Below are 27,839 nucleotides of genomic sequence, written 5' to 3'. Positions count from 1 at the left end.
ATTCACGAGGACAGAACCCTAACGACCTAATTGTCTCCTAAAGGTCTACCTCTCCACATTGTTGCTTTAGGGATAAGTTTCCAACACATGAACTTTAAGGGACACATTCAAACCATAACAGTATATCCAGACTCCAGGGTTGAAACTGAGAGTCTACATTTTTAACAAGCTGCCAGGTGACAGCGGCACTGCTGGTCTCTGGACCTACATTGGGTAACAAAACTTTAAAGGACCACATGGCCCTGAGCATAAGTTCCCTGAAAATTAGGAGAAATCTTGGGGAAGAATTTCAACTTTTGTGGACCATAGAATTGATAGAGGTTTGAGCTAATTTTGCAAAGTTCTTGTGGGGTAGGGAGGCCTCCAGCTAACATCTGGGCTACATAAGTATTTAGTTGTACAGAAGACAGAATTTTTTTTTTTAAGATGCAAAGGAGTCTGAAAACTCCTTTTTTGGTCTGCAGGCAAAAGCTTCCCTGGAGAAAGAAGACCTCTCCTGCTGGACCCTGTTCTTTCCAGGGCTTGTTTTGCACTGTCTAGCTCTTTGTTTTGCCACAAAGATCTATGGGGCACCCCCATTAGCCATTAGCTAGCTGTAGCAGAAACTGCCAGATCTTCTTGTGCCCCTCCCCCACTACATACTTTCCAGAATGTTAAAATTGCAGCAATTATGTGAATTGCTATGAAAGATGGAACTGTGAGAAATGGATTAGTACAATGGAGCACATGTCATAAACCCAGGGGAAAGTCCAACACTTCAAAAAAAACAAAACTAAAAAATATATGTACTTTCCACATATTCCATTAAGGGGAAGAGACAAAGAAACTTGGCCTAGGGATCCTCCTAGCTGAGAATCTAGGAAACCTAACATGACTGTTGGCAGTTCTTTGCTGGGATGGAGTGTGGTCCCCTCTCTCACAGCTCCAGTACACTGCTCAAGGACTAAAGTGACTTTGAGCTGTGCCTCAAAAGCAAGTAAGATGCTCCTTCAACTTTCTTTCATGATACAAAATTTGAACTCGTCTTTCACCTATCAAGAGCTGCAGCCCTAACCCCATCCACCAACTTGTTCCATACCTGCTACTTAAAATTCAATTACCAAATCCCACATGTAGGCCAGGCGTGGTGGTTCACGCCTGTAATCCCAGCACTTTGGGAGGCTGAGGCAGGCAGATCACGTGAGGCCAGAATTGAGACCAGCCTAGCCAATATGGCAAAACCCCCATCTCTACTAAAAATACAAAAAAATAGCCGGGTGTGGCGTCACACACCTGTAATCCCAGCTTTTTGGGAGGCTGACGCATAAGAATTACTTGAACCCAGGAGGCAGAGGTTGCAGTGAGCCAAGATGGGGCCACTGCACTCCAGCCTGGGCAACAGAGTGAGACTGTCTCAAAAACAAAACAAAACAAAACAAAATCCCATGGGTGTGTTTGATAATGTCTATGCAAACCGAACATGTGCATGCCCTACAACCCAGCAAGCCTACTCCTTGGTACACAACCAAGAGACATACGTTCATGTAGGCTAGGAGCACACGTTCACAACTGTACTCACAGAAGCCCTGTTCCTAACACTGCTGACCTGGGAACAACTCAAATGTCTCCCAACAACAGATGAGATAAAAGAGTTGCATTATATTTACGTAGTGAAATATTGTGCAATATTGGGAATGGACAAACTGCAAGTATATGCAACAACATGGATAAATTTTACAACATATTGAATGAAAAACAAGAGTAATCCTAAGGTATTTAGAAGTCAGGGTGGTGGTACCCTTGGCAGGAGGTGTGAGGAAAAGGAAGGGGACACAGGGGAGGGGTCTGCAGTGATGGTTGTGATGTTTCGTGATCTAGGTGCTGGTTTCACAAGTGTGTCCACTATGTGAAGATTCATCGACGTTTATACCCATGATTTGTGTACTTCTCATGTATATATGTTACGCTTGAATTAAAAGTTTACTTAGAAAAAGGAAAAGTTTACCATTCACCTTTAAATCAAAGCCCCTTTTCTGTTAGTGATTCCGCAGCAGCACCTCGGAGGTGTCCAACCCCTCCTTCCCCCTGCCTCCACCACAGTCTGGCTTTATACGATCTTTCTTCTGTGTGGCTGGCGTTTGTCTCCTTCTATCCTGCTTAACTTCCCCAGTCAGGGCCTCAACCCCTGGGACCTGTTATGAATGAAATTGTCACCTCTCTGGGCTCCCTACTTCCTGTCTGTCCCATCCAGCTCCTTTAAAGTGTTTGGTCTGGATGTCTGCTTTCATCATAATCTTCCTTTTAAACTTTCAGTCCACCATCATCAAGTCTGTCATAAAATGCAGCTTCTTTGAATAAAAATCAGGCCACACGTCCCTCCCAACTTTGTCTAGTCTGTGCGCTCCCTAATGAGCCAATTCTCCAGGCAGATGGTCCCCTCCTCCCTCATTGTCAGGACACTCTTGTGGCTTCTGCCGGCAACCCCGAGTAAGACAGAAAGCCCAAGCCCATTCCATCTTGCTCATTCTTCCCAGGACCAACTCAGATTTCTTTAGCCTTCCCGACAAGACCTTGACATTAGCCTCATCCAATTCCTCTCTCCTCTGATCTTTGGCTGTCCATACTTACTTGCCCAAATCATTCAGGGTTGGCCTTATGGGCACGTGCCCCTTGAAAGGAGTTGGAGAAGAAAAAAATGTTCTGAACTGTTTTCATTCATGCTTAGGCTGGGAACACATGCTGGTCACCATTGAATACAAAACCTCCTCTGGCTCCCAGATGTAGATCACTCAAACACCCAACCTGATCTTGAACTTCAAAATACAGAAAAAGTAAACTTGGCAGGGAGAAAACTGCCCACTGACTACCAAAGATGACACAGCATGAATATTTCCTCCAGCTACACAATGGAGAAGCTGAGTAATACACAGAATTCACTAAATGACGAGGACTAAGATCACAGGGGTTTTAAGGTCAGCTGAAACTCGATTGCCGTAGTTTTCCTTCCTCTTGGGTAAAAGCTTCTCTGAGCAAACCACGTTTTTTCAGATAATCAAGGCTGGAGTCCCTGCTGAGGCAGTTCGTTCCTGGCCTTCTGGCCTGGGCCACACGCTTCTCAGCCCTTCCCTGCTGGGCTGCGGGAGGGTTCAAGATGGAATGAGGTAATGCTGGCAGGACAGCTGCCCAGGGAGCCAACGAAACTCTGCCCCGGCTGCAGCCTAAGCAGGACAGGAAGCAAATTAGCAGAAGCAAGCAGTAATTTGCCTGCCAACAATAGGAGTCAAAACTGCATTTCTGACCCTGCACCGTTGATCATCCTCACAACAACAGTCATCCACAAGCCATAAAAAGGACAATGAAACACGATTTGAGATTGCAAATGCTGGAGTCAAGAGTCCTGGGTCCAAATTCTAGTTCTGCTACTCATCTGCTATATGACCTTGGGCAACTTGCCTAAAGTCTGTTAGACTCTGATTCTTAAATGTGCATATTTCATAAAGGTGTTGTATGAAATGAGAATGTATGTAAAGTGTGTAGTACATAGCAAGAGTGCAATAAAAAGACAGTATGTTCTATGGGCTTTTGTGAACTCCTGCCATCTTAAATTTATTAACCCTCCATGTGCAAAACCTCCCTCACATTTTTTGCTTCCCTACAGTCTTGTTTTGTTTTGTTTTGTTTTGTTTTGATATGGAGTTTTGTTCTTGTTGCCCAGGCTGGAGTGTAGTAGCACGATCTTGGCTCACTGCAACCTCTGCCTCTGGGGTTCAAGTGATTCTCCTGCCTCAGTCTCCCAAGTACCTGAGATTACAGATGCCTGCCACCACACCCGGATAATTTTTCGTATTTTTTAGTAGAGACAGGGTTTCACCATGTTGGCCAGGCTGGTCTCAAACTCCTGACCTCAAGTGATCCACCTGCCTCGGCCTCCCAGAGTGCTGGGATTACACGTGTGAGACACCGCACCTGGTCCATTCTTGCAAACAAAAAAGGCCCTGTGAAAAAATTGGGAGGTAAAAGTAAAGATATCATCAAAAGCAAGACCAGTTTAGCAGAAGTGGCTTACGAGGTGAGGCAGACTCAAAAATGGGGTTAATCTACTCCTAAAGGTCTCTCACTTCATATTGTCTCATCTAAAATTCTACCAATCTATTGCATTCCTACTATCCTGTTAAAATTAGAAGCCCATGTGTGAAGATGAAGACTATGTGAGTCACTCACATGTTGGTAGTAAATTAGCAATCTGCTACTACAAGGGACTCAGGGTTTTTGATTGGAAGTTGAAGCATATAGTTAACTCAGGAGCACAGATCACTCGAGGGTTAGGCCAGATAGGGATTCCACTGAAAGACTCTGAGTAGCAACATCCATAAGAGCATGGACTCTGGAATCATAAGGCCCAGTTCAAATCCCATTTCTATCATTTACCAGCTGTGATCTTAGAAAAGCTACCTGACCTCTTTGGACCTCAGTTTCCTTATTATGAAATGGAGATGATAATCCTAGGGTTATCATGAGGATTAAATGAGTTAATGTATACAGTCAGCCCTCTGTATTTGTGGGCTCCACATCTGTGGGTTCAACCAACTGTAGATAGAAAATATTTGAAAGAAAAAATGATGTCTGGGTGTGGTGGCTCATACCTGTAATCCCAGCACTACTGGAGGCTAAGGCAGGTGGATCGCTTGAGATCAGGAGTTCCAGACCAGCCTGGGCAATATGGTGAAACCCCGTCTCCATTAAAAATACAAAAATTAGCTGGGCATGATGGCGTATGCCTGTAGTCCTAGCTACTCAGGAGGCTGAAGCAGGAGAATCCCTTGAACCCAGGACGTAAAGGTTGCAGTGAGTCAAGATCCACCACTGCACTCCAGCCTGGGCAACAGAGCGAGACTCTGTCTCAAGAAAACAAAAAAAGAAAAACAAAAGAAAAGAAAAAATGATGTCTGATGTCTGAACTGACCAAGTAGAGACTTTTTTATACTGTCATTATTCCCTAAACAACACTGTATAACAATCATTTACATAACATTTATATTGTAGTAGGTATTATAAGTAATCTAAATATAATTTAAAGTATACAGGGCTGGGTGCAATGGCTCACACCTATAATCCCAGCACTTCTGGAGTGCAAGGCAGGCAGATGGCTTGAGCCCACAAACTCAAGACCAGCCTGGGCAACATGGTGAAACCCATCTCTACAAAAAAATAGAAGTTAATCTGTGAAGATGAAGACTATATGTATGATTCATTCACACGCTGGTGGTAAATTATCAATCTGCAAAATTAATCTGCAATATATAAAACTTAGCCCCATGTGGTAGCCCGCACCTGTAGTTCCAGCTACTCAGGAGGCTGAAGTGGGAGGATCACCTGAGTCCCTAAAGGCCAAGACTACATTGAGCCATGATTGTGCCACTACACTCCAGCTTGGGTGATGGAATAAGACCCCATCTCAAAATGATAACAATAAAGTATACAGGAGGATGTGCACAGATTATATGCAAATACAACACCATTTTACATCAGGGAGTTGAGCATCCGGGGACGTTAGTATTCAAGGGGGTCTCCTGGTATCAATTCCCCACAGATACCAAGGAACAATTCTAAGTGCTTGGAAATGCGCCTGGAACAAAGAAAGTATCATGTAGGTGTCAGTTATTATTAGGAAAGCCTGGGGCAAAGGATATGAAATTAACAAGGAAGATGATGCTGAAGACAAATTCTCCCATATCCCAACTCAGGGGCCTGGCTAGAGTCACTGTTCCTCTCTGCAAACTGGCCATTTCCATTTCCACTCTTTTGCTGTCAACAAAAGAGCACTCTTCTCTGTCAACAAACAGAGAAGAGCTTCTGTGCTTCAGCTGAACCACATTTTGGTGAATGAAGATGTGGGGGTTGCCTGAGGATTTTAAGCAGCAGTTCTAGTATGTTTTCCACAGGCAAAATGCACTTGCACTTGAGGCTCTAAACTACCAGCTTTTTTCAACTGTTATGTGAGGTAAGGCCTTCTCTGGTTCATCCTAAAGCATCCCTATGAAAACAGAAAACTGTAAGTGGAAAAAGATGCAAGTTTGTGGCAGAGGGAAAAATGCACTCTTGGGAAAGATAGGGAGGGAGGGCTATTCCTTTATAAACATAGCATCTAAGATTAAAGTGCTTATTATTACAATTATCCTTCTAAAGAAATCCCATAAAATACCCTCATTAGACTTTGACCTCAGCCTTTAGACTCTAAAAATAACAATTTTTTTTTTCAGTAGGGATAGTACCAGGTAAAATATAGTATAAAAAGAAAACAATAAAAAGAGTAAAAAAATAAAAGTAAAGGAAAATATTTTAAATAAATTTAAAAAGGAAAAAGGAGAAAGAAAGTAACTAAAATTCTTTAAAAAAAAGAGTTCACTTTTTTTGCTTTTCTTTGCAGTTTTGGCGATAAGCTGACTTTCCCCGCGGCAATACCCACAAAGCAGTTCATGTCTCTTCTTTGAGCTTCAAGGTCGCCATTTTTAAGATGGGGTTAAAAACACTTACCAAATGAAATAATGTATGTAATGGGTTTGGAGGTACCTCAAGCATAGCTGTTGATTATTGTTAGCATTAATATTTACTTCCAATGCCAAAAAACTGCCCCTCATTTTAAACTCCTTCTGTTAAGAGCTCTTTCTCAGCTCCTCCTTACCTATAAGCCCAGACCCTGCTCTTTCATTACTAATTTGGTTTGTACAAAGATGTCATCCTAGAGTCCCATGGCAGAAATGGACCCTGGGCCATCCCAATGCCTTCCAGCAAGTCCCTAAAGAGCCTGTCCCAGATTGCTAGACATAATTAGACACCTAAAAAAGGAAAGTACACAGTCATGCTGACTCATACCCTTCAGTGGGCACAGAATGGCCCCACTACAGATGACCTAGTCTAATGCCCTCATTTAAAGATGAGGAAACTGAGGCCTAGAGAGGGAAGTTGTTCAAGGTCATGCAGGGAGGTAGAGGTGAGCCCCAGCTACAGCTCTTAACCATTGACTGCCAGAGAGCACTGACTCATTGTTCTAGGAGTTTGTGTACCATAGACAGGATGGTTTTGGGAAAATCACTTGAAGAAAAAACATTAGGTCTCTTTCTCCTTGGGATTAGGGCTAGTTGTGTTTCTATCTTATTCCCCAGCTAGACTCTGAGATACTAGAGAAGGCAAGGACCAAGCTCAATCATTTCTCTATCAATGCCTTGCATAGTATTAATACTTACTAAATATGCATTACTAAGTACAGAAATGGTTGCTGTATAATAACAGATAACTCAAAATAAGTCTGTTCATGTATCCAAGTAAATGATCAGAAATATGGGGGGAATTTGTTCATAAAGATGTTCATGCAAATACTACTTATAATAGTAAGCTATTGACAAAACAACAACCAAAATTTCTAACGAGGAGGAAATGACCAATTATACTGTAGTATACCCATGCAGTAGAATTAAAATAGTATTTTATAACACTTTAATTCGCTTGATTTTAACAAAATGGTAAAATACTAAGCAAAAAAAAAAAAAAAAAAAAGCAGGTTACAGCTGGGCGCGGTGACTCACACCTGTAATCCCAGCACTTTGGGAGGCCGAGGTGGGGAGATTACTTGAGGTCAGGAGTTCGAGACCAGCCTGCCCAACATGGCAAAACCCCATCTCTATTAAAACTACAAAAATTAGCCAGGCATGGTGGTGGGCTAATTTCAGCTAATTTCAGTAATTCCAGCTACTCAGGAGGCTGAGGTAGGAAACTCCATCTCAAAAAAAAAAAAAAAAAAAAAAAAAAAAGTTACAAAAAAATTTCTAAGCAATTAACCATGTTAAAGAATATGTACAGAAAAAAATTACTGGAAGGACATATGCCTGAAATTAAGCATGGTGATCTCCCAGTAGTAGCATGTTATAGAGATTTCTTTTTTTTTTAGGTTTTTTTTTAATTTTTAAAAATTGTCTACAATGGGTAGGCAATTTTATGACAGAAAAAGGTCCCTGTAAAAGCATCAGTTGAGAAGCTATCTTTTAGAAGGGCATCTGCATCAGGCCTGCTATAGTTTGGATGTCTATCCCTGCAAATCTTATGTTCAATCTTGATTCCCAATGTTGAAGGTGGGGCCTAATGGGAGATGTTTGGGTTGGGGGGTGAATTCCCCCATGAATAGATTAATGCCCTCCCTGGAAGAGGGGAGTGAGTGAGTTCTCACTCCATTAGTTCCCCCAAGAGCTGGTTGTTAAAAAGAACCTGGCATCTTCCCCTGTTCTCTTACTTCCCCTCTCACCATGTGATCTCTGCACACACTGGCTCTCCTGCATCTTCTTCCATGAGTAGAAGCAGCCTGAGGCTCTCACCAGAAGCAGATGCTGGTGCCAGGATTCTTGTACATCCTGCAGAGCCATAAGCCAAATAAACCTCTTTTCTTTATAAATTACCCAGCCTCAGGTATTCCTTTATAGCAACATAAACTAGCCTAAGACAAGCCATAGAAGATTACACTGTATCAGGGAAGTGTCACTGAGGCAGAGAAATTTACTGATCCCAAATGCCATGTGCTTCTTTAAATTCCCAGTTACCTTGCAGCTAGGGCACATGACTGTTTCTGACCAATTAGCTGTGACACAGAACACTTCTGAGTCCCTTTTGAGTAGAATCATTGAAGAACCAACAGGCTATCTTTTTCCTTGCTGCAGGCACAAAGATCATGAATTCCAGATGGCATCAACTCCACCAGCCTGGGTACTTGGGTGATTGTGTGGACCAAGTCTCTCTCCCTTTTCTCCCCCATACTACACTAACATGAGAAACTTTTGTGCTGAAATCACTATGGTCCAGTAGTTCTCAAACTTTGCTACTGACTATAATCACTTGGGGCCCTTTTAAGAATCCTGGTGTTCGAATATCTGGGGATAGGATCCAGGCATCAGTATTTTTTTTTAATTCCTCAAGTGAATCCACTGGGCAGCCAAGACTAATAATCAGTGACCTACTCCACTGGTTCTTAAAGTGTGGTCCCATCCAGCAGCCTCAGCATCACTTGGAACTTGTCTGAAGTGCAAATTTTCAGGCCCTGTCCCATCCCAGATCTACTGATTCAGAAACTGGGGGTGGGGTCCTACAACTTGTGTTTAATAAGCTCTCCAGGTGATGTTGATGGACAGCCAAGTTTGAGAACCAGTGACCTGGAATATCTAGAGTATACAGTCATATTTCCTTAAGCTGGTTAAATTGAAGATGAATTTACTAACAAAATTTAGTAGTGGTTTTGTTGTAACAAGGGATGTCCCCACTCTTAAGAAATGCTTATTTACTTGGATTCACCTTTGGAAATATTTTCACATATGCTTTTAAAAAAATGATTGTACTAATTCAAACGAATATTGGGCGGGGAAAAAACCCTAGGACTCAAAATATTTCATGGGGCCAGGCACAGTGGTTCACACCTGTAATCCCAGCACTTTGGGAGGTGGAGGAAGGAGGATCGCTTGAAGCCAGGATAACCTCCTGGATAAGTTTATCCTTATCCAGGATAAGACCAGCCTCGTTCTGGGCAACAAAGCAAGACCCTGTCTCTACAAAAATAAAATAAAATAAAAATTGGTCAGGCATGGTGGTACATGCCTGTAGTCCCAGCTACTTGGGAGACTGAGGTGGGAGGATTGCTTAAGCCCAGGAGTTTGAGATTACCATGAGCTGTCATTATACCTCTGCATTCAGCCCGGGGGACAGAACAAAATCATGTCTCTTAAAAAAAAACCCAAAAAATTCATTCATAGGTAGTCATGGTCAGTAGTTCTCAGGCTTTAAGATTTCTGAACACAGTGATTTTTTTCTAAATGTTGGAAGCACCAAAATAAGGTTGATAAAGAATTTTGCAATGCAAGAATAGTTTTTAAAATTAAAACTAACACCATTACGTTCATGAAATGAGCTTTTAACAACAAAGACTAAGAAATGATATAATCCCTGAATAAAGAAAAGTCCATGATAGTACTATTAGTAAATTTACATTTCACAGTCCTCTGTTTTCCATTTTGCTCAGATTGATGAAATCTTTGACACACATAGGCTCTGGTCCTCAGCCAGTATCTTGGAACCACTGAACTGGGTGACAATTAAGGCCAACTCCCTATTCCCCAGGACATTATGTAATACCCAAAGGCTTCCAAATTGTACCAGAAGTAGAAACCTCTAAGCACTAAGCACTGCTCTAACTTTCAGCACCAAATTGTTGCAACTCACAAATTCTACTTCTTCCCACATCTCAGTTCCATACAGGCTTCAAGGCTTAACGTCTACAAAAGAATTCACATACTTCCCCAATCTTTAGTACCAAAAATAATAACTAAGCCAGAGCATGTTGTTACCAATGTTCAAAAGTAAGGCCCATTTATACAGACAGAAGTCACACCCTGTGTAAACCACGACCCTCTTCCCAGAATGACCCCATCACAATGCTAAAGGGACAGAGAACTTCCCTCCCAGGGAACATGCCACCAAGTACAAGCTCAATAATTTTTTGTCAGTTTCAGTTATGAGTTGGATGGATTGTCTGGGAGCCAAGTATGACATCTTCCCTCTTGGGCAAGGCTTGAATTTGGTGCTCACAGACGGGATCATGAGAATAAAGGGCATAGAGAGGCCAGTTGAGTGATTCAAAGGGTGCCGAGTCCAGATTTCTGTCCCAGTATGTTTTGCCCCAATAAGCACTACCTCAGATTTAGTCCTCTGAGCCTTGCAGGATTTGAAGGTTTCAGTGATTGCTACTGAAGAACAAGTTATGTTCTATGAGCAGTAATTCCATTAATTCCTCTTTGAGCATGGAGAGTAGGTCTTACGTTTATATCACTGATGCCTGGCCCAGAGCAGGTTGCCAGGAACTGCAAGCTGAATGGCTCAAGTATATCCAGGCTGGCAGTGAACCAGCGAGATGGGAAGCAAGGCATTGAGCTGAGAATGGGATTCCCTTGGGGAAATTAAAGGCAGGACTATTCTGAGAAGGTTGGTGAGCCTGCCTTCAGCTGCTAAGAACTAATCTCAGGGATTAGGATGCAGGCATCCTAGGATAAGAAATATTTGGGGATTGTTTGGGGAGAGGGCAGAGAGGTCCAAAGACAGAAAGCACAGATTATTCACCTCTCACAATTGCCCTTTCATACTGAGCTGTGATTCCTCCTTGTGCTGGGAGAACAGGAGCCTAGATTGTATCTCCCAGCCCCATGGCAAGCTTTTGCAGGTGCTTAAAGCTGGATCGCTAAAGTCATTATTCCTTTCACTGAGTCCTTACAGAATTCCTTTCAAAGCTGGAAATCACAGTCTGAGAGAGGCTGGATCATTTGATGACCATCACACCAGGACCCCATACCACAGCCACTCAGCTTGTGGCAAGTGCAAGGCTTCCAGCTGTGTCCCAGTGCCCCCACCCCCATCCAGTGTGCTTATGATCCTCATCAATTTGCACCACCAGAAAAGGGACATGAGCAACTCATTTCACTTTTTATGGAAATCATCAGAGGCTATTGACTGTGGTAACTCTATCTGCTTATTACTTCACTGAAATCAGAATTTCAGCGCTAGTGGTTGGAAACGCTGAGCTAGGAGCAGGTAGGATGTGGAAGGAAGAAGTTAAATAATTAAATAGATATAATACCTTTGTTTTAAACAATCCCTTTAATTTAGCTAAGATAAACATAATCTTTTATTTCCAGACAGTATCAATGATAAAATGCAAAAAAAAAAAATTAAGAAAATGATTCAAATGGGCGGTTGGTTGCACATTGGAAATTTTAATTTGCCCAAAAGCCCAAATGCCAGTTTGCTGCTGACCTGAGGGTCCCCCTGCATTCCCTGGTGGCTTTGGCATAGGATCTCTTTTTCTTCCCTAAGGCTTTAGCTTCTTTCCTCCATTCACAGAAGCCCGATCCTGGAAAGCAAAGAAGTAGGCAGAGATTGCTAGTAGGCACAGCTCACTCCAGAGCCCAGCTTAAGTACGCTATTATAACTAAAACTTGATTATGGAAAGTCATGAGTAATTTCTGTATTATAACAATTATGGGACTCAAAGCCAGGACTCACTCCCTCAGTCAGTTCTCACGCTGATTTCAAGGGCTCCCTAGGGAATATGGTTCTAAGTTCATTTGTGGGAAAAGACGCCCTTCTCGAGGTGGCATTTTGTTTCCTGACCCCTGCTAGACCTAAAACCGCCCTAAGGAGAGGGGCAAGAATCATCACCGGGTTGGCATCCAGTCCACCAGCTCAGAGCTCAAACTTAGGCGAGGCCCTGGGGCACCTAGACCAGTTGAGGGAAGAGAATTTGGGCCATCCAGGGCCTTGGAAGCCACCCAGATCCCTGGAAAGTCCACAAAAGACCAGACATGCCAAGGCCGCCCTGTTCTGCAGCACAGATGGAGAGTCCTAGTCTTTGGAGTCATCTAGGCTCAAAGGGTCACCACGTGTTTAGGACAGGAAAAACATTTCACATAAAGAGACCAACAAAAGCAAATGCACAGACATAGGAATAAGAACAGCACGGGAAAAGGCCTGAGTTCTGCCCATCATGCTGGAACAGAGGCTTAGGCTGGGGGTGGTGGGAGATGAGTGCCACGGACCAATAAGGGCCTGGTCCTGTTCCCTGTGGGACCAGTCCAGTGGCATGCTGTCGGAACTCAGTAAGTAGGCTATGTGAAGTTGCAGTTTAGGGCCTAGATTTACTACACAAGAGACATGGCTAATGGGAGGAGGTGACGAAAGCATGCCTAATTTGGGCAGGTAATCCAAACTGCAGCTAAGGACTCATTAAGCAGCATTGTTCAGGTGAGGGTCTACAAGAGGCCTAGGCTAGGATGCTGGCTATGCAGCTGGGGAGAAGAAACAGATGCCAAAGGTACGAGAAAGGATACTTTGAAAGAATTTGGTAACTGACTAAAGGGAATCTAGCCAAAGGAAAAGGTTAATGAACTATTTTACTCTTGGGGCCTTTCATCTCTAAAAGTTTGATATGACTTATAAACCCTACATTTGTTCATGCAGAAATGTTTATTGAGAGCCTCATATGTGTTAGGCAACTGCGTTAATCACCGGAGATAAAAAGATGATGCCACCACTTGATGATGATCCATACTGAGAACATGCATAGGTAAACAGAGAATTACAGTAACTTGATAAATACTAACATAGGGAAAGAGCAGGGTACTACAGGGACCTGCAGGAGAGGGTGTTACCCAGGCTGAGGACTGCGGAAGCAGGTTAAGGAGAAGCAGGATGTAGGGTGAGTGTTCCAAGGGACAGCTTGTGCAACAGCTCAGAGGCAAGAAGAGAGCATGACACTGGAAGGACCTCTAAAAAGTACAATTATGGGTAGACTATGAGAAACCAGACCTGCTAGAAATGCCTCAGTGAGGAGTTAGAAATGCCTCAGTGAGGAGTTTGCCTTTTATCCTAAAGTCCATGGGAGAACCACAGAAGTGTTGCAAGTAGGTGAAGAGCAAAGACAGTTGCATTTTAGAAATCCAAGTGGAAGCTACTTGACAAACCAGAGGTTGATCTTCTTCAAGTATCCCTTAGGATACCAGGATCATGAAGCAGGTGGAAAGCCATCTGTCCATGGAATCAACTCTGCTCGAGTCTGCATGGTTCCTGTGGGCATCCAGGGCCCTCTACAAATGGTCCAAGAGGAGCTTGGACCAAAGGCTTAAGTAAGGCTTAGGAAGAAACCCACAGGAATCGTCATAGGAAAGGTTAAAAAATTAACAGAGTTGAGGAGCATTTCACCTCAATGGGCAGAGGGACTGAATCCTGAAAATCATTCATTTACTGTAGCCAAGTGGCTAAGAATGCTGTCTCTGTCACAAGACCTTGATTCTTACCTTTATCTCCCTACTTACTCGTTTTTTTGACCCTGGGCAAGTGGTTTCAATTCAGCATCCTCACCTATAAAATGAGAACAACTCTTCATACCTCAAAGGGGTTGCTTTAAGGCCTGAGAGACACAATGTAAAGTTTCTAGCATATATATTAGGAGCTCAAAAAAAAATGCCAGCTATTGTTTTTCTTTCATTAAACAAACAACTTAGCATCCTGGTCACCTTCTAGGGATGACAGATGAAAAAGACAAGCAGATTGCCTTGAAAAATTCCCAGTCTAACAGCCAGCCAGGTGCATCTTCAGGAGCCCACTTCAGTTCTTGGTGATCCACAACAATGGCAGGCAGCCAGGCTCAGGACTCTTCTGCAAGTGAGCTGGGCCCACTGGCCCCACCCAGGGCTGCTGATCCAAGGTCAGGATAGCCACTTCAGTGAAGTGGGGGAAAGCTGTTCTGCTTCCTACAGTACAGATCCCATTCAGGAATAGCATCACACTCTGCATCTACACCACCTCAAAATTAAAGAGCAGCCAGGCATGGTGGCTCATGCCTGAAATCCCAGCACTTTGGGAGGCCAAGGAGGGCAGATCACAAGGTCAGGAGTTTGAGACCAGTCAGTTCGAGATCAGCCTCTGGCCAACATGGTGAAACCCCATCTCTACTAAAAATGCAAAAATTAGACGGGCGTGGTGGCACTCTCCTGTAATCCCAGCTACTATTCGGGAGGCTGAGGCAGGAGAATTGCTTGAACCCAGGAGGTGGAGGTTGCAGTGAGCTGAGATTGCACAACTGCACTCCAGTCTGGGCAACAGAGCAAGACTCCGTCTTGGGAAAAAAAAAAAAAAAATCAAAGAGCAGAACAGAAAATGATCCCTGAGCCTTGGAATAAAACCAACTTTTTAAGGCACCTGCAATCTCTAACTAAAAACTGCCCTCTGGTTGCACAGAAAACAGATTCGATGGAATTCCCACCTACATTATATGTGGTTGCCTGGCACTGAGAGTAGGAAGGAGGGGTTCTGATGTCAACATCCTTCTCCCTGGTCACCAGGATAATATATCCAGATGATCAAACCTAGGGACTAAGAGGCCCCAAACAGTCAAAGATCTAGATTAGAGGATCCTTAGGAACATAAATTATGGCACCTATCCTGGTCCCTTGTAATGTGTTTTATCTTGCTATCACTTCCACTGCATTCTAAGCTCTTCATATTCCCAACACTTACTGTTAAGTTCAGCATCTTCTCTGTACAGTCAGACTTAAGAAAGGTCTACTGGGCTGGGCGTGGTGGCTCAAGCCTGTAATCCCAGCACTTTGGGAGGCCGAGGCGGGCGGATCACGAGGTCAGGAGATCGAGACCATCCTGGCTGACACGGTGAAACCCCGTCTCTACTAAAAAATACAAAAAAAACTAGCCGGGCGAGGTGGCGGGCGCCTGTAGTCCCAGCTACTGGGGAGGCTGAGGCAGGAGAATTGCGTGAACCCGGGAGGCGGAGCCTGCAGTGAGCTGAGATCCGGCCACTGCACTCCAGCCTGGGCAGCAGAGCGAGACTCCGTCTCAAAAAAAAAGAAAGGTCTACTGAACACTGTTGAAAAATCCATGGTAAAGATCCCAGTATCTTGATATCCCCAGGAGGCTCCAACTAATGTCCTGTACTTTGTATGGAGTGTGTGAGTCATTCTCCCCTCAGTCACACACACACACACACACACACACACACACACACACACACACACACACGGCAAAACAATGCAAAAGGAACAATTTAGGTTAGGCAATTGGGACATTCTTCCAAAAGCTCTAAGTGAACTCCCAATAGATAATGCAGAATTCACTTCTTAAGCTATTTGTAAGATGGTGGAAGCATCTAGCCTCTCAGCTCTGAAATGTGACAAGCCATAGAAGCTCAGACCATACAGGATTTCATGGACATGTTTACAACAACAACAAAAAATTCAAATAGGCTTAGTTTTTTTCTAAAACTTTTTCCTTGTAGCATTTAAAGTGAATAATTCTCGTATAACCAGGAAAGAATCAACACCCATGATACTGTCAAACCTAAACCATTTATCACACCTAAAGAGAAGATGCTCTGGTGCATCATGGCAATGCCTACATACTACTTCCCAGTCACTCGAACAATGAGTACTCAATGCTACGCTTTCCTAGGCCTCTGTTTTCTCCAGTTATGTAAATATAACACAAAAGGATGATGCACTTGGAAAATGTCTTAAGCCTGACAAACGGCATCTCAAATTGATTTTATTGGGGAAGACAAAGGACTGGGTTTCTAGGGTTGCTTCTAGTTCTGGGATTGTTTCTAACGGTAGTTGGGTGACTTTGAGTAACTCCTTAAGTAAGGTAATATTTTAATACAGAGAACATGCCTAATACTGTCCCAGACACCTAGTAAATGTTTGCTAAATCAGAAACTTTTACCATTGGCCTTGCTAAATCTGACACTATTCTAGACCCAACTAATGAATGGCATACTAAGTATCATTACCAGCAACTTGCCCCTATGTGACAATGGGCTAATGCATTCATTTATTAATAATGAGAATCTAGAAGGTGTTTTGTGGCTGCCCAGGATGAAGCAAAACGTCCCAGTGAAGTCAAGAATTGCCAGTGTTTCTAGAAACCTTCGTAGGCAAGAAGCTTTGCTTGCCCTCCAAAAATAGAGGGATGAGGGGAACTGGAACACTTGAGCCACCTGTAGGGATGCATCTTTAGTGGGCACTATGGTTCATGCTTGTAATCCTAGCACTTTAGGAGGCCAAGGCAGGCGGATCACGTGAGGTCAGGAGTTCGAGACCAGCTTGCCCAACATGGTGAAACCCCATCTCTACTGAAAATACAAAAATTAGTTCCAGCTACTTGGCAGGCCGAGGCATGAGAATTGCTTGAACCCAGGAGGCGGAAGCTGCAGTAAGCTGAGATCATGCCATTGCACTCCAGCCTGGGAGCCTGGGTGACAGAGCAAGACTGTCTCAAAAAAAAAAAAAAGAAAAGAAAAAGGATGAATCTTTAAAATTATTTCTTATCTATTTAGTTGAGTTTACCTATCTACTTTAGTTATGTGGATAATTAAGGTGGAAAAACTCCCATTTCAATCTGGTTTATTAGAGTCATTGTTGCTGAGCCAAACGGAATATAAAGCCATCTTCATGGGGCTCTCCTTCGTCACAGCCACACTTACATAATAATCACAGCAGAACCAGTTTAAAGAAACAGTATAATAAATATTGCTCCAGAATAGTATGATTCCATCATGAAGACAGCTAAAATATCAGGTGATCTATTTGTGTCAGTTTTACGGAGAGCTTTGCATTGCATTTGAAACACAAAATGCCCACATACCTTAAAAATCAAATTCGAAGTGATAACTAAAGTAGAAGCATGCTTATGTTTTTAGAAGTATCTTTATCATGGAACCTGCATGAGAAGGAATGTTTAAGTAAAACCTAGCTGCTAAGTAAAAATTTAGAAAAATCATTAACCCTAAATACTATCTGAAGGGAGATGCTAGAATGACTTGCCAGTTAATTTTAGAACAGGAAGCTGATGGTCATCAAAATGAGAAAAGTTAAACTGAAAGGGCATCAGTGAACACTAAGTGGACCTGGGTTTCCTATAATAATCTCCAATTTCTGGAGGTTTATCATCAATGTAGGTCTCTTAAAAAATTGGTAAGAGAGCCAAGGTAACTAAATGATTTTTCACTTAAATAGTATCTGGAGTACCATCTAATATTTGGAAAAATTAGAACAAAATCAGAAGCTATTAAAGCTTAGGTGATGCACTATAATTTCAGCAGTTTTTCAGGTCAGTATGTTCATTAAACTTGAATGCACAGCATATATATTTCCCTTCCTGAAACACTGGATTTAAAAATGCTCCTCTCTCTGTCTACTTCAGCAAAATCTGGATACATGTTATCTTTGACATTTAAACAGACTTGTCAATCAAACTATGAATTATAAAGTTTAAGATCAGTAAATGGATTCACTTTTAAATTATGCTAACAAATCTTAATTAGCATTCAAATCTTACCTGAAGTCTAAAATGTTTGACTGACATGCTTTTAAAATTATAAGATACCCAATGTTTCAGAGAATCTGGATAGGAGGTTGGAAACCACACAGAATCCTTCCCAGAGGGAGACGGAGAAAACAGAGCTATGCTCATCATCTGGGCCATCCTTGAGGATGTTATAGTACACTTGCTGTGTCAAATTACTGGAAGGGTAAAGGCAAGGTTATTAAGGAAAACTGACTTTAACTCAGTTTTTTAGATCATACTTTTGCTGACTTTATGAAGAAGACAGAACTAGTCTTTTTTTTTTAATTTCGTGGGGGGACAGCGTCTTGCTCTATCCCCCAGGCTAGAGTGTTGTGGTGAGATGATGGTTCACTGCAGCCTCGACTTCCCAGGCTCAAGTGATCCTCCCACCTCTGCCTCCCAAGTAGCTGGGACTACAGGCACATGCCATCATGCCTGGCTATCATTTTGTTTTTTTAATAGAGACAGAGTCTTTCCATGTTGCCCAGGTGGGTCTTAATCTCCTGGGCTTAAGCAATCCACCCATCTCAGCTTCTCAAAGTGCTGGGATTACAGGCCTGAGCAACCATGCCTGGCAGGTACCAGTCTTATAAAGCTCATCACAAGGACTTACATTTCATGTGAATTCATTTAATTTTTACAATAGGAAAAGCAAGGCACAAATGTTTAGATGACATCCACGGTAATACCTGCCCACCTCACAAGATTGTACTAAGGACCCAATTACATAATACACATGAAAGCACTTTATAAACCAAAAAGATCTAAGTAAACATAATAAATGCCTAGGTTCCCACAGTAAACAATGAAACTATGATTCAGTCATGGCCACTGCTTTTATCTGCTTCTCAAATATTTATGGGACAGAAATCACTGGGAGGACCTGTCAAAAAGAGGGCTCTAATTGGGTAGGTCTGGGCCAGGGCGGGCCAATTGTCTGTGTATCTACCAAGTTCCTGGGTGATACCAATGCCAGCTTCTGGGGCCACCCTTTTGAGGAATTAGACTCTAAAAGATCATCCTAATTCCTGGCGCATGGTCAGCCTTAGAGAGTATATTTCCTGAGTATATTGCCGACTTTGGTTATACTTAAAGTGACCTTTGGAATAAGTCTGTATACTACATCCGATTCTGAATATAGTACTTTACAAACTCAGTATCAAAGTGTTCTTTCTTGGGCAACCAAAGAGCTAAAGGGCTGAATTTTAATTAGACCGTCTGCTATTCCCTTTTCCAGGACAAGAGTCAACAACATGTAAAAACATAGAAAGCTGTTTTGCCAGTTCACTATTACATGATTTCAGTTCATCTCAAAAGGGTGGTGGGAGGTAGGGAAGAACCCTGTACTTGTAATCACATCCCCCTCTCCAAAAGAAAAACCTGGATTCTCAAAGATTTCAAATTAACAAGAGAAAAACTTGTCTTCTCTATCTGGAGAAATAACATCTTCTCTATCTGGAGAAATTGGTCTCAAAATATCCAGGAGAACAAAACCACCTGAGCAAACAAGTAATTTGCAGAAATGCTGATGCCTCCTGATAGAGAACTACTCTAGACTCAGACCTGACAGAGAATAAAAGAGAAACCCACAGCCCCTGTAGGGCAGTGGTTCTCCAAAGTGGGCATGCATCCGAATCAACTGGGAGGGCTTGATAAAACACAAATTGTCACACCTCAAGAGTTTCTGATGGAATAGATTGAAGGTAGGGCCCAGGATGAGACTGACACTGAGGGTCCACAGACCAAGCTAAGGTTGGTCTGAGTCTAGCACTGAGTCTAGAAAGCAGCCTTCCCCCACATCTCACTCACAGCTGCACACCAGCACCAGCAGTGTCTAGTAGCACACACAGTTGGTCCCCAGTAAATATTTGCCGAATGAATGACCATTGTAACTTTCATTTCCAGGAACAATTTTACTACTTGCTTATGTATACTTGCTCCAAGTATCTTATATACAGATTCATTAAAAAAAAAAAGAAAAAAAAATTACACACATGCTGGGCACTATAGCCCTTAACCTTAAGGGGTCCACAGTTAAATTAAACTGACCCCAATCATAGACACTAGTATCACACTTTTTCCTTATAATACCCAGACAGTTAAATCTTAGAGCCCTCTGCCACTGAAGTCGAAGCAGACAACTCACCTATCTAAAGAACCCTAAAGTAAAACCCTGTTTAGTCAAAATGGAGCAATTAATTGCACACATAGTCCTACAAAAAAAAAAAAAAAATTAAGTAAAGACAAGAATTTGCCAGGGAGGAACACAAATACCTGTGCCCACACTGGAAACTCAAAGATGGTCTCCTTAAAGCCTCTTCCAGTTGCTGCAAACCAAAAGGCAGCCCAGAGAACAGCCCCAGGTGAAAATGCAACTAAATCTTTAAGGATTTCTTCTCTAAATCCTTCCACGTTCACTAAGCAAAGCTCAGAAAGAATTTTGGCAGTCATTTCTCAAATCCTCTGTCTGATCTGCATGTTACCATAGTCACATTCATTCTGAAAAACAGGTGTTTCTGTTAAAATTAGCTGTTCCAAACTGCCAAATATTTTAGATCCCTATGCCAGCTTTTAAAAAAAAAAAAAAAAAAGGCCGGGAGGGGTGGCTCACGCCTGTAATCCCAGCACTTTGGAAGGCCGAGGCGAGTGGATCACGAGGTCAGGAGATAGAGCCCATCATGGGTAACATAATGAAACCCTGTCTCTACTAAAAATACACACACACACACACACACACACACACACACACACACACACACAAATTAGCCGGGCGTGGTGGAGGTCGCCTGTAGTCCCAGCTACTCCGGAGGCTGAGGCAAGAGAATGGTGTGAACCCGTGAGGCGGAGCTTGCAGTGAGCCAAGATCGCGCCACTGCACTCCAGCCTGGTCAAGAGCGCGAGACTCCATCTCAAAAAAAAAAAAGTGTGTAAAATAACCAATCAGATGTAACTGATGCTTCCAGAATTATAAAAATGAGGATGGGGTGGGGGTGCGGTGAGGGGTAGGGAAGAAGGCAAATACACACATATCACATAATTTTTGTATTTCCTATCATCACCCGGAATGGATAATAAAGGCTATACTTAAAACAGGCAAAGAAAGACAGAGTTGTGCTTTTTTCTGGGTAAGTCTTATGTTTGAAAGACTGTTTTTGTTCCATTTACTGAGTTGACTATCATAAATAATGTCTTTTCTTTAAAGAACTTAGCCATCATGATTTCCTTTTCTTATGACCATTCAATGGGAGAAGATTCTCAACATTCCCTGGTCAAGATGATGTGCGTTAAGCCTGTGTAAGAAAACTTGCCTTCAGGAGTCAGAAGAACCCAAGGATTAATGTCTTAAGTTAACCCTAGTGTAGTTTAAAAATTAAGAAGCAAACAAAAAACAAACAAACAAACAAACAGGCCACTCTGATTTTATTCCTGGAACCAGTATCTCTGCTGACCTTATTAAACCCTGTTATGAAACAGGTCTGAGATGCTGCTTTTTTTAAACATCAGGGGCTATTTTAAAAAGAAGTTTAGCAACCTGGGACATTAGAGAAAAGTTAAAATATCAAAGACCTGTGCCCAATTCCTTTGCCTGGCATTCCTCACTCTGGCTTCTAGAAATCTGCTGGAAAAAAGTACAAGCAGAATTCATTTCAAGACACCTGCTGGAAGAAAAGCCCTGAACTTTATTTTATAAATGGGAGGTGGGGGGTGCAGGGGTGGTGAAAACACTTAAGTTTAGAACTTTTATCAACTTCAGAGGATAGAGATTATGCATGTTACATGACCAAATGTAGAACATACAGAAACACCAAGAGCAACTATTATTTAGGTAAGAGGTTTCAAAATTCATTTAGTGACTAGCTAACTTCATTCAAACAGATAGGGAAAGTTAATTTTTTTTATTTTTTATTTTTTTCCTGGCTTGAGTTGTCCTGAAAATTGCTTCTGCAAGGAAAGAGTCCAGGAAAAAAATTGGCAATTCTTTTTTTCTTAATCTAATATCAAATTTACAGATTCCTGGCCCTTATTTTACTTAACGTTTGTTCCTTTCAGTTTACTCTTTGTGATCGGCATAGGATAAATGAAAATCAACCATATAATCAAACTCTATCATTACTTGTGTACATTCAACAAATAAAAATTTCTATATGCATGCAGGATTGTCACTGGCCCATGAATTAGAATCCCACCTCCCTTTCATCCTGAACCCCATCCCAACATTAAAGGGCAGAGGAGAGGAATAAAGATGCTCAAGGTCATTTTCATTTTTTAAAGCCTTCAAAAACCCAAAATTTACCAGGATTTAAGAGAGAAAAACTGCTCCCATTGTCATTTTTTCAAAAATGTAAGTACCCTACCACTTTAAGACTTTTTCAAATTTCAAATTCGGGGCGGTGAAACAGTCCTAGCCTTACCCAACACAGGTTGAAGACTTTTATACAGTGCATTTCATGTCCTTGTAATAAAAACAGCGATTCAAACAAATAAAATAGTCAATATGACTTTGTTCTCTCTATGTATTACAGTAAAAAATGCTTTCTTTTCAGATCTGTGAGAACTGCAAAGGTTTAAGCACAACAAATCCCAAGAAAAATGTAAATGGAACAAATCTAAACACGTACGAGTTTTTACTCATGTGGCCCTCCCAGGCTTCAGGCACTGTAAATAGATTTGTTGTGCTTTTAGTGGGAAGATATTCAGAATTTAACTAGGTTCAACAAAACTACACACTCCACCACCACTCACACAAAAAGACTCCTAAAAATGTCTACAGAAAAAAAAACTACCTTAATATTACTCCAAATTTCAATGAAAAGATTCTTCCAACACACAATCAACCATGGCATTATCTTAGATCAAGGTCACAAAAATAAGCCCTTGGCCTACAATTATGTTGTGGCTCTAGAACGTTAACAAGCTTTCCGTGATACTTCTTTCCTCTATTAAGCAGTCTAGGACCCTCTCTATATCTTTTCTGAAACCATGAGGATCTTGTCTGAATAGACCTGTGTACATAAAAGATGCTAACTATTCTCACTTGATATACAGTACTTTTACAGTTCCATCCATAGAGACTCTGAGTTGAGAAGACTGGCATACCACACAGGATTAGGAAGTGCTTTAATCTAAAAATGATAGGCAGAATACAAATCAGAATTCAAGCAGCCTGAGCCACTGTTCATGATGATGGAAAGATAAGTGGAGACAAAGGGAGCTAAATCACTTTCCAGGAAAAATGAGACAAAACCGTCCCAAGCACTCTACATAACCCAACCCCATTTGTGTCACCTGCCTTTGAAAATAGAATGTTATGCATAGTCATCTCTTCAATTCTAGGCTGCTCAAGCGAGTACTTCTTGAGCAGTACTTTTTCTTGAGGAAAAAGTAGAAAGGCTTGGGAACTGGGGGCCTGCCTCACTACTATTGAAATAGCCTTCCCACAGAACCTTCCCATACATGATACACAGCATGCAAAATTACAATTATTGAAAAATCAACAATAATTGCAAAAAGCCATCTGAGAAACATAACATTTTAATAGATGAAATAAATACTCCAGTACATGCAAGGTAAAAACTTGACGTTGGGGGAAAAAAAATCACTCTATAGTGTAAATTAAAAAAACACACACTCACAGTAGCTTCCCCCCATTTGCAAATCACATGGCAAATTCATACCCTTTCCACACTAAGTATACTCCTAATTCAACACGATTGCTTAAAAAAAAAAAAAAAGACATACAAAAAAGGTAGCTACATCCATGTCTAAGGAGTGAAAACTGAGGTAACCTTTCTTTTAATTAAAAACACAAAAAAATGAAATGAACCCATGACCTCCTTCCTGCCCAATAATCAAACTTAGTTGAGAAATTCCGGAAGACGGGCTGGGGTAGGGGGCGGGAGTGATAACGCAACCAGATGACACATTTTCCATCTTCCAGTCCCTACTGCGTGGGGCCTGGTGGACAGACACCTGGGCCCTCCAAGTGCGTGTGCAGGTTGTGTGCATGGCCCTGCCTTAAGATTCCTCTCGAGCATTTAATGTTGGGGAGGGTAGGGGGTTTCACCTATGATTTCTTTGGTATAAATGGTGAGGGGCAGAGTAAGTATCTTCCTTTAGTCTGGGGGTGGAAGAAGGGGTATGGGGGTGGGGTGCTAATTCACAGAATTGGAATTCACTGGCGGTAAAGTCCTGGGCGAAGACCTCTCCCTTAAAGCCTGAGATAGCAGGGTGCAGCCTTCAGACACGGCGCAGGCCGAGTTCCTCAGCCTCTCCCTGTGGTCCGACATCTTGGCGCCCCCGTCGGGGTGCTGCGCCAGATCCCTGAGGCACTGGGTCAGGAGCACGCAGGCCGACACCACGCTCATGGCGCCGCCCAGGATGGCGGTCTGCACCGCCTTGCCCTCGGCGCTCACAGCTGCCGCGCGACCCAGGAACTGCGGCTCGGTGGCGAAGCCTACTAGGGCGCTGACTGCCTGCACCAGGGGCCCGCTGAACAGCGCGCAGCGGCTCCGCGCCAGCTCACTGGGCGCCACCTTCACCTCGCGCACGCAGGCCAGGAGCGCCGACGCGCTGGTGCTCATGCACTTGACGCCCAGCTTGAACTGCTCGCGCGAAAAGCGGTCCCGTGACTTGTCACTGGCCAGGGCGCACGCGTCCGTCAGGAACTTGAGGTTGCGCGACAGGCCCTGCGACACCTCCAGCAGCAGCTGCGGCGTCATGTCGGCCAGCGGCGTGGCGCGCAACACGGCGCAACCCTGCTCCACCTCATGGCGGCAGCGCGTCACGCGGTAGCGGTCCACCAGGCCCGGCTGCGCCGGCTGGGCACCCGGCGTGGCCACAGCCGCCAGATAGGCCGCGTGGGCCGAGCACTCGGTCAGCGACACCACCAGGTCGCCCAGCTCCACCAGGCTGTCCCCCGCCTCCCCGAAGCGGCCCATGTTGAGCTGGCTCTGCACGTCGTGGGTGAGGATGGAGAGCCCCTTGGTGCGCGCGATGATGGTGTCCCGGCACTGCTCGAAGGACTCGGCGCCGGCACCAGAGGAGGCAGGGCCCTCGAAGAGCACTGGCCGCGCCTCGCTCGACAGCAGCAGCAGGTCGGCTACCAGCTGCATCTTGCCCTTGCAGTGATCGCAGACGGATACCAGCCTCTTCCGCGGCTGCGAGCTGGTCCCGCCGATGGCGGTCGCAGGAGCCGGAGAAGCCGCCTCGCCAGTGGGCTTCCCGGCGCTGCCGCTAGCCATCGCGCCCGGGGGGCACTGGCATGCCGCTGGGGACCCCGCTACCACCGCCGCTGCCGCGGCCACTGCCGCCGCCCCGGCGGCCGTCGCGACTCAGCTGGCCAAGGCCGCGGTGCCTTCCTCGCACCATCATGCCATCCACCGCCGCGGGCAGAAGGCACTGGGCTGCGGCGGCGGGAGCCCGGGCGGCGCGGGGTGGGCCCGAGGGCCAGAGAACGCGGAAGGCTCTTCGGGGCAAGGGGAGGGGCTGCAGCTTTCGGCCTCCTAGAGGGCTTGCAGGAACCATGAACCGCGGCAGAGCAAACTCACTGTCCGCGCTCCTCGTCTCCGGGAGGCCAGGAAAGTCCCTTCTGCTGGTTCGCCGCCGCCGCCTTCCTGGGCATGGCCTGGCCCGGCCCTCAGAGAGGTGAGGGCGGGACGGGGAAGCTGGGAGTTGTCCTTCCTTCCTTTCTTTGAAATCAAAATCCTTTCCTCGGGGAGGAGCGCGGGAGGCAGCACAGGCAGACTCTGCTGTCAGCCGCCGCGCTCGAGGCCACCTCGGGCTTGGCGGCGCACGTGGGCTTCAGGCGCCGTGACCCCGCCAGGCGGCACTTCCCCGCGACGGCGGCCGGGGCTGGCTCTCCGAGACGCGCGGCCGCCCCGGGCGCATCTCCTGCCTCCCGCTCTCGGGAAGCGGCGCCGGCGGCAGCAGGGCAGAGGGTGTGGCCCGCGCTGTCGCTGCCGCGCCGAGTCAGAGCCGGGCGGGAGCCTGCACTGATTGCGCACAGCGGCCGCCCGGATCGCTCTCAAGCTCTCGCCCGCCCGCCACGCCCGGGCGTGCCGAGTGCCGCGGCGGCCCCTTCCCGCCTCGCCGGTTCACAGCGCGCGGCCCGGCGCCGCGGCGGCACGCCCTCCCAGACCGCGCGCCCGGCGGCCCGCCGCTGGCTGTCGACGCGAGTCCATCCCTGTCGCCTCCTCGTCTGGGGCCCGCAGCGGCTGAGCTCTCCCGAGACCCTGGGCCCCGCGCATCGGACGCCCCTGCACGAGTCTCCCTGCGACCGGGCCAACTCAGAAGGTCCCCGCGGCGCTGCGGCAACCGGCCCGGGCCCCGGCTCCTGCCATTTTTGTCAACCGCCAACTTCCGAGCGAGCGGGGAGAAACTGAAAGGAAGGGCGGGGGCCGAAAGGCAGAGGGAAAAACACCCGCTTCCTCTCCGCGCGCGGCTTCACCTCGGAGCGCGGCCGTGGCTGTGCCGCCGCCCGCAGGGTCTGCCGGAGGCTTTTCCTCTTCCCGTCCGCGCCTCGCCCCCGGGCTCGCCGCCGCCGCCTCGGCCGTAACCTCCCTGGAGCCTATAGAAATCTTTTGTGTGGCGTCACCGCCTTTCGTTTAAATCCCGCTTCCTCCTCTCGTCCTTCCTCCCGCCCCCTCCGCCGCTCCCGGATGCTTGCGCGATGCGCTGCTCCTCCCCCGGGAAGCTGGGTGGCTGCGGGGGACGCCGCCGCCCAACGCGGACGCCACCGGCGTGGGGCCGGTGGTCACGGACCCCCCCATGGTCGTGGGCCGAGAGACTGGGGAAGCGGACAGGGGAAGGCCTGCCCCGGGCTGGGGGCGCTGCGCACACCCATGGGAGACCGGGGCGCAGCCGCCCGCGGGCATTACGTAAGCTCTTAGCCGGACCAGGGGGCTTCCTCCCCGCCAAGAGAGGAACTCTAAAAGGTGACTTGGCCTCCGGGCTGAAGGCAGGAGGACACTCGATACTGGCCACTGGTGATTTGTTGGGGCCGGCGGGTCATCTCGGTCTGCGCGACTTCGCCAGTTTTTCCAACGCCCCCTGCCCTTTGTTGTGTTTGATCCGCTTCCGCGATGGGTTTCTGACCAGCAGTGCAGTGTAACGAAGAGAGGAAAAGAGCACTGGATGTGGAGTCCCAAGAGTAGGGCTAGATGCTTGCCCGTTCCTCCCTTGAAATATGCCTTATGCAGTGAGAGCGCGGGCTCTGAACCAGACTTCCTAGGATCAGCCTTTCTCAAGCCATTTATGAGTTCCATGACCTTGTTAAGTTATCGCTCCAAGTATCCGCCTTCTCTTCTAGAAATTAGAGACTGTGCACAGGCTGCTTGAGTACTTGGCTCCTAAACAGTAGCTGTTAGAATTATGAGCCTTGATCAGCGCAGTTTGCCCCCTCATAACGTCTATTTATTCGTCTGTATAATGGAATAATAGTGGCTGCTGTTAAATGAATTAAATAAGACAGCGTTTGGAGGGAAATGTTATTACTCCAGTTTCACAGATAAGGAAACTGATGATTAGGTGCTTGAAATGACTTCCCAAGATCAGGAAGACAGCATATGGCAGGGACAGGAGCCCACGCCTACTCCCAGCCTCTTTTTACCGGACCTTGTTTTTCAGGAAGTGGTTAAAACACCTGGGCTACTCCCAGCAAAACGCCAGTATCGCAGTCCTGAAACAGGTACGCTAAGGTGCCCAGCCCAATACAGGCTGGGCGTGCTGAGCCAACGGAAATGTTTGTTCTCTGTCCCTTCCTAGAACTCCAAGTCACCTTTCTCCAGTCAGTTAAAAATGTTACTTTTAACTAGAATGACGTTTCAATTTATCGGCCATATCCAAGCATTTCTGTGAATGAACTGTGAGACATGCTATTAATAAATTAACCATGAACAGCAGGTTCAAACCTGGATGGATAGTCA

General features: G+C 45.2%; 2 protein-coding genes across 2 annotated transcripts in view; one reads left to right on the top strand and one right to left on the bottom strand.

Annotated features, from left to right (window-relative positions):
- Window positions 1–27,839, top strand: part of MESD (mesoderm development LRP chaperone) — a 51,014-nt gene that overhangs the window by 2,422 nt on the left and 20,753 nt on the right. The gene's annotated exons all lie outside the window — the stretch shown is intronic.
- Window positions 23,433–25,443, bottom strand: TLNRD1 (talin rod domain containing 1). The gene has a single exon (XM_050798569.1). The coding sequence runs from the start codon at window positions 25,155–25,157 to the stop codon at window positions 24,069–24,071; it is 1,089 nt and encodes a 362-aa protein (XP_050654526.1). The 5' UTR covers window positions 25,158–25,443; the 3' UTR covers window positions 23,433–24,068.

The sequence above is a fragment of the Macaca thibetana genome, chromosome 7 (genome assembly GCF_024542745.1).
Source record: "Macaca thibetana thibetana isolate TM-01 chromosome 7, ASM2454274v1, whole genome shotgun sequence".
Classification (NCBI taxonomy): Eukaryota; Metazoa; Chordata; class Mammalia; order Primates; family Cercopithecidae; genus Macaca; species Macaca thibetana.
Note: the sequence above shows the minus strand (reverse complement) of the source record. Positions and strands in the feature narration are given on the sequence as shown.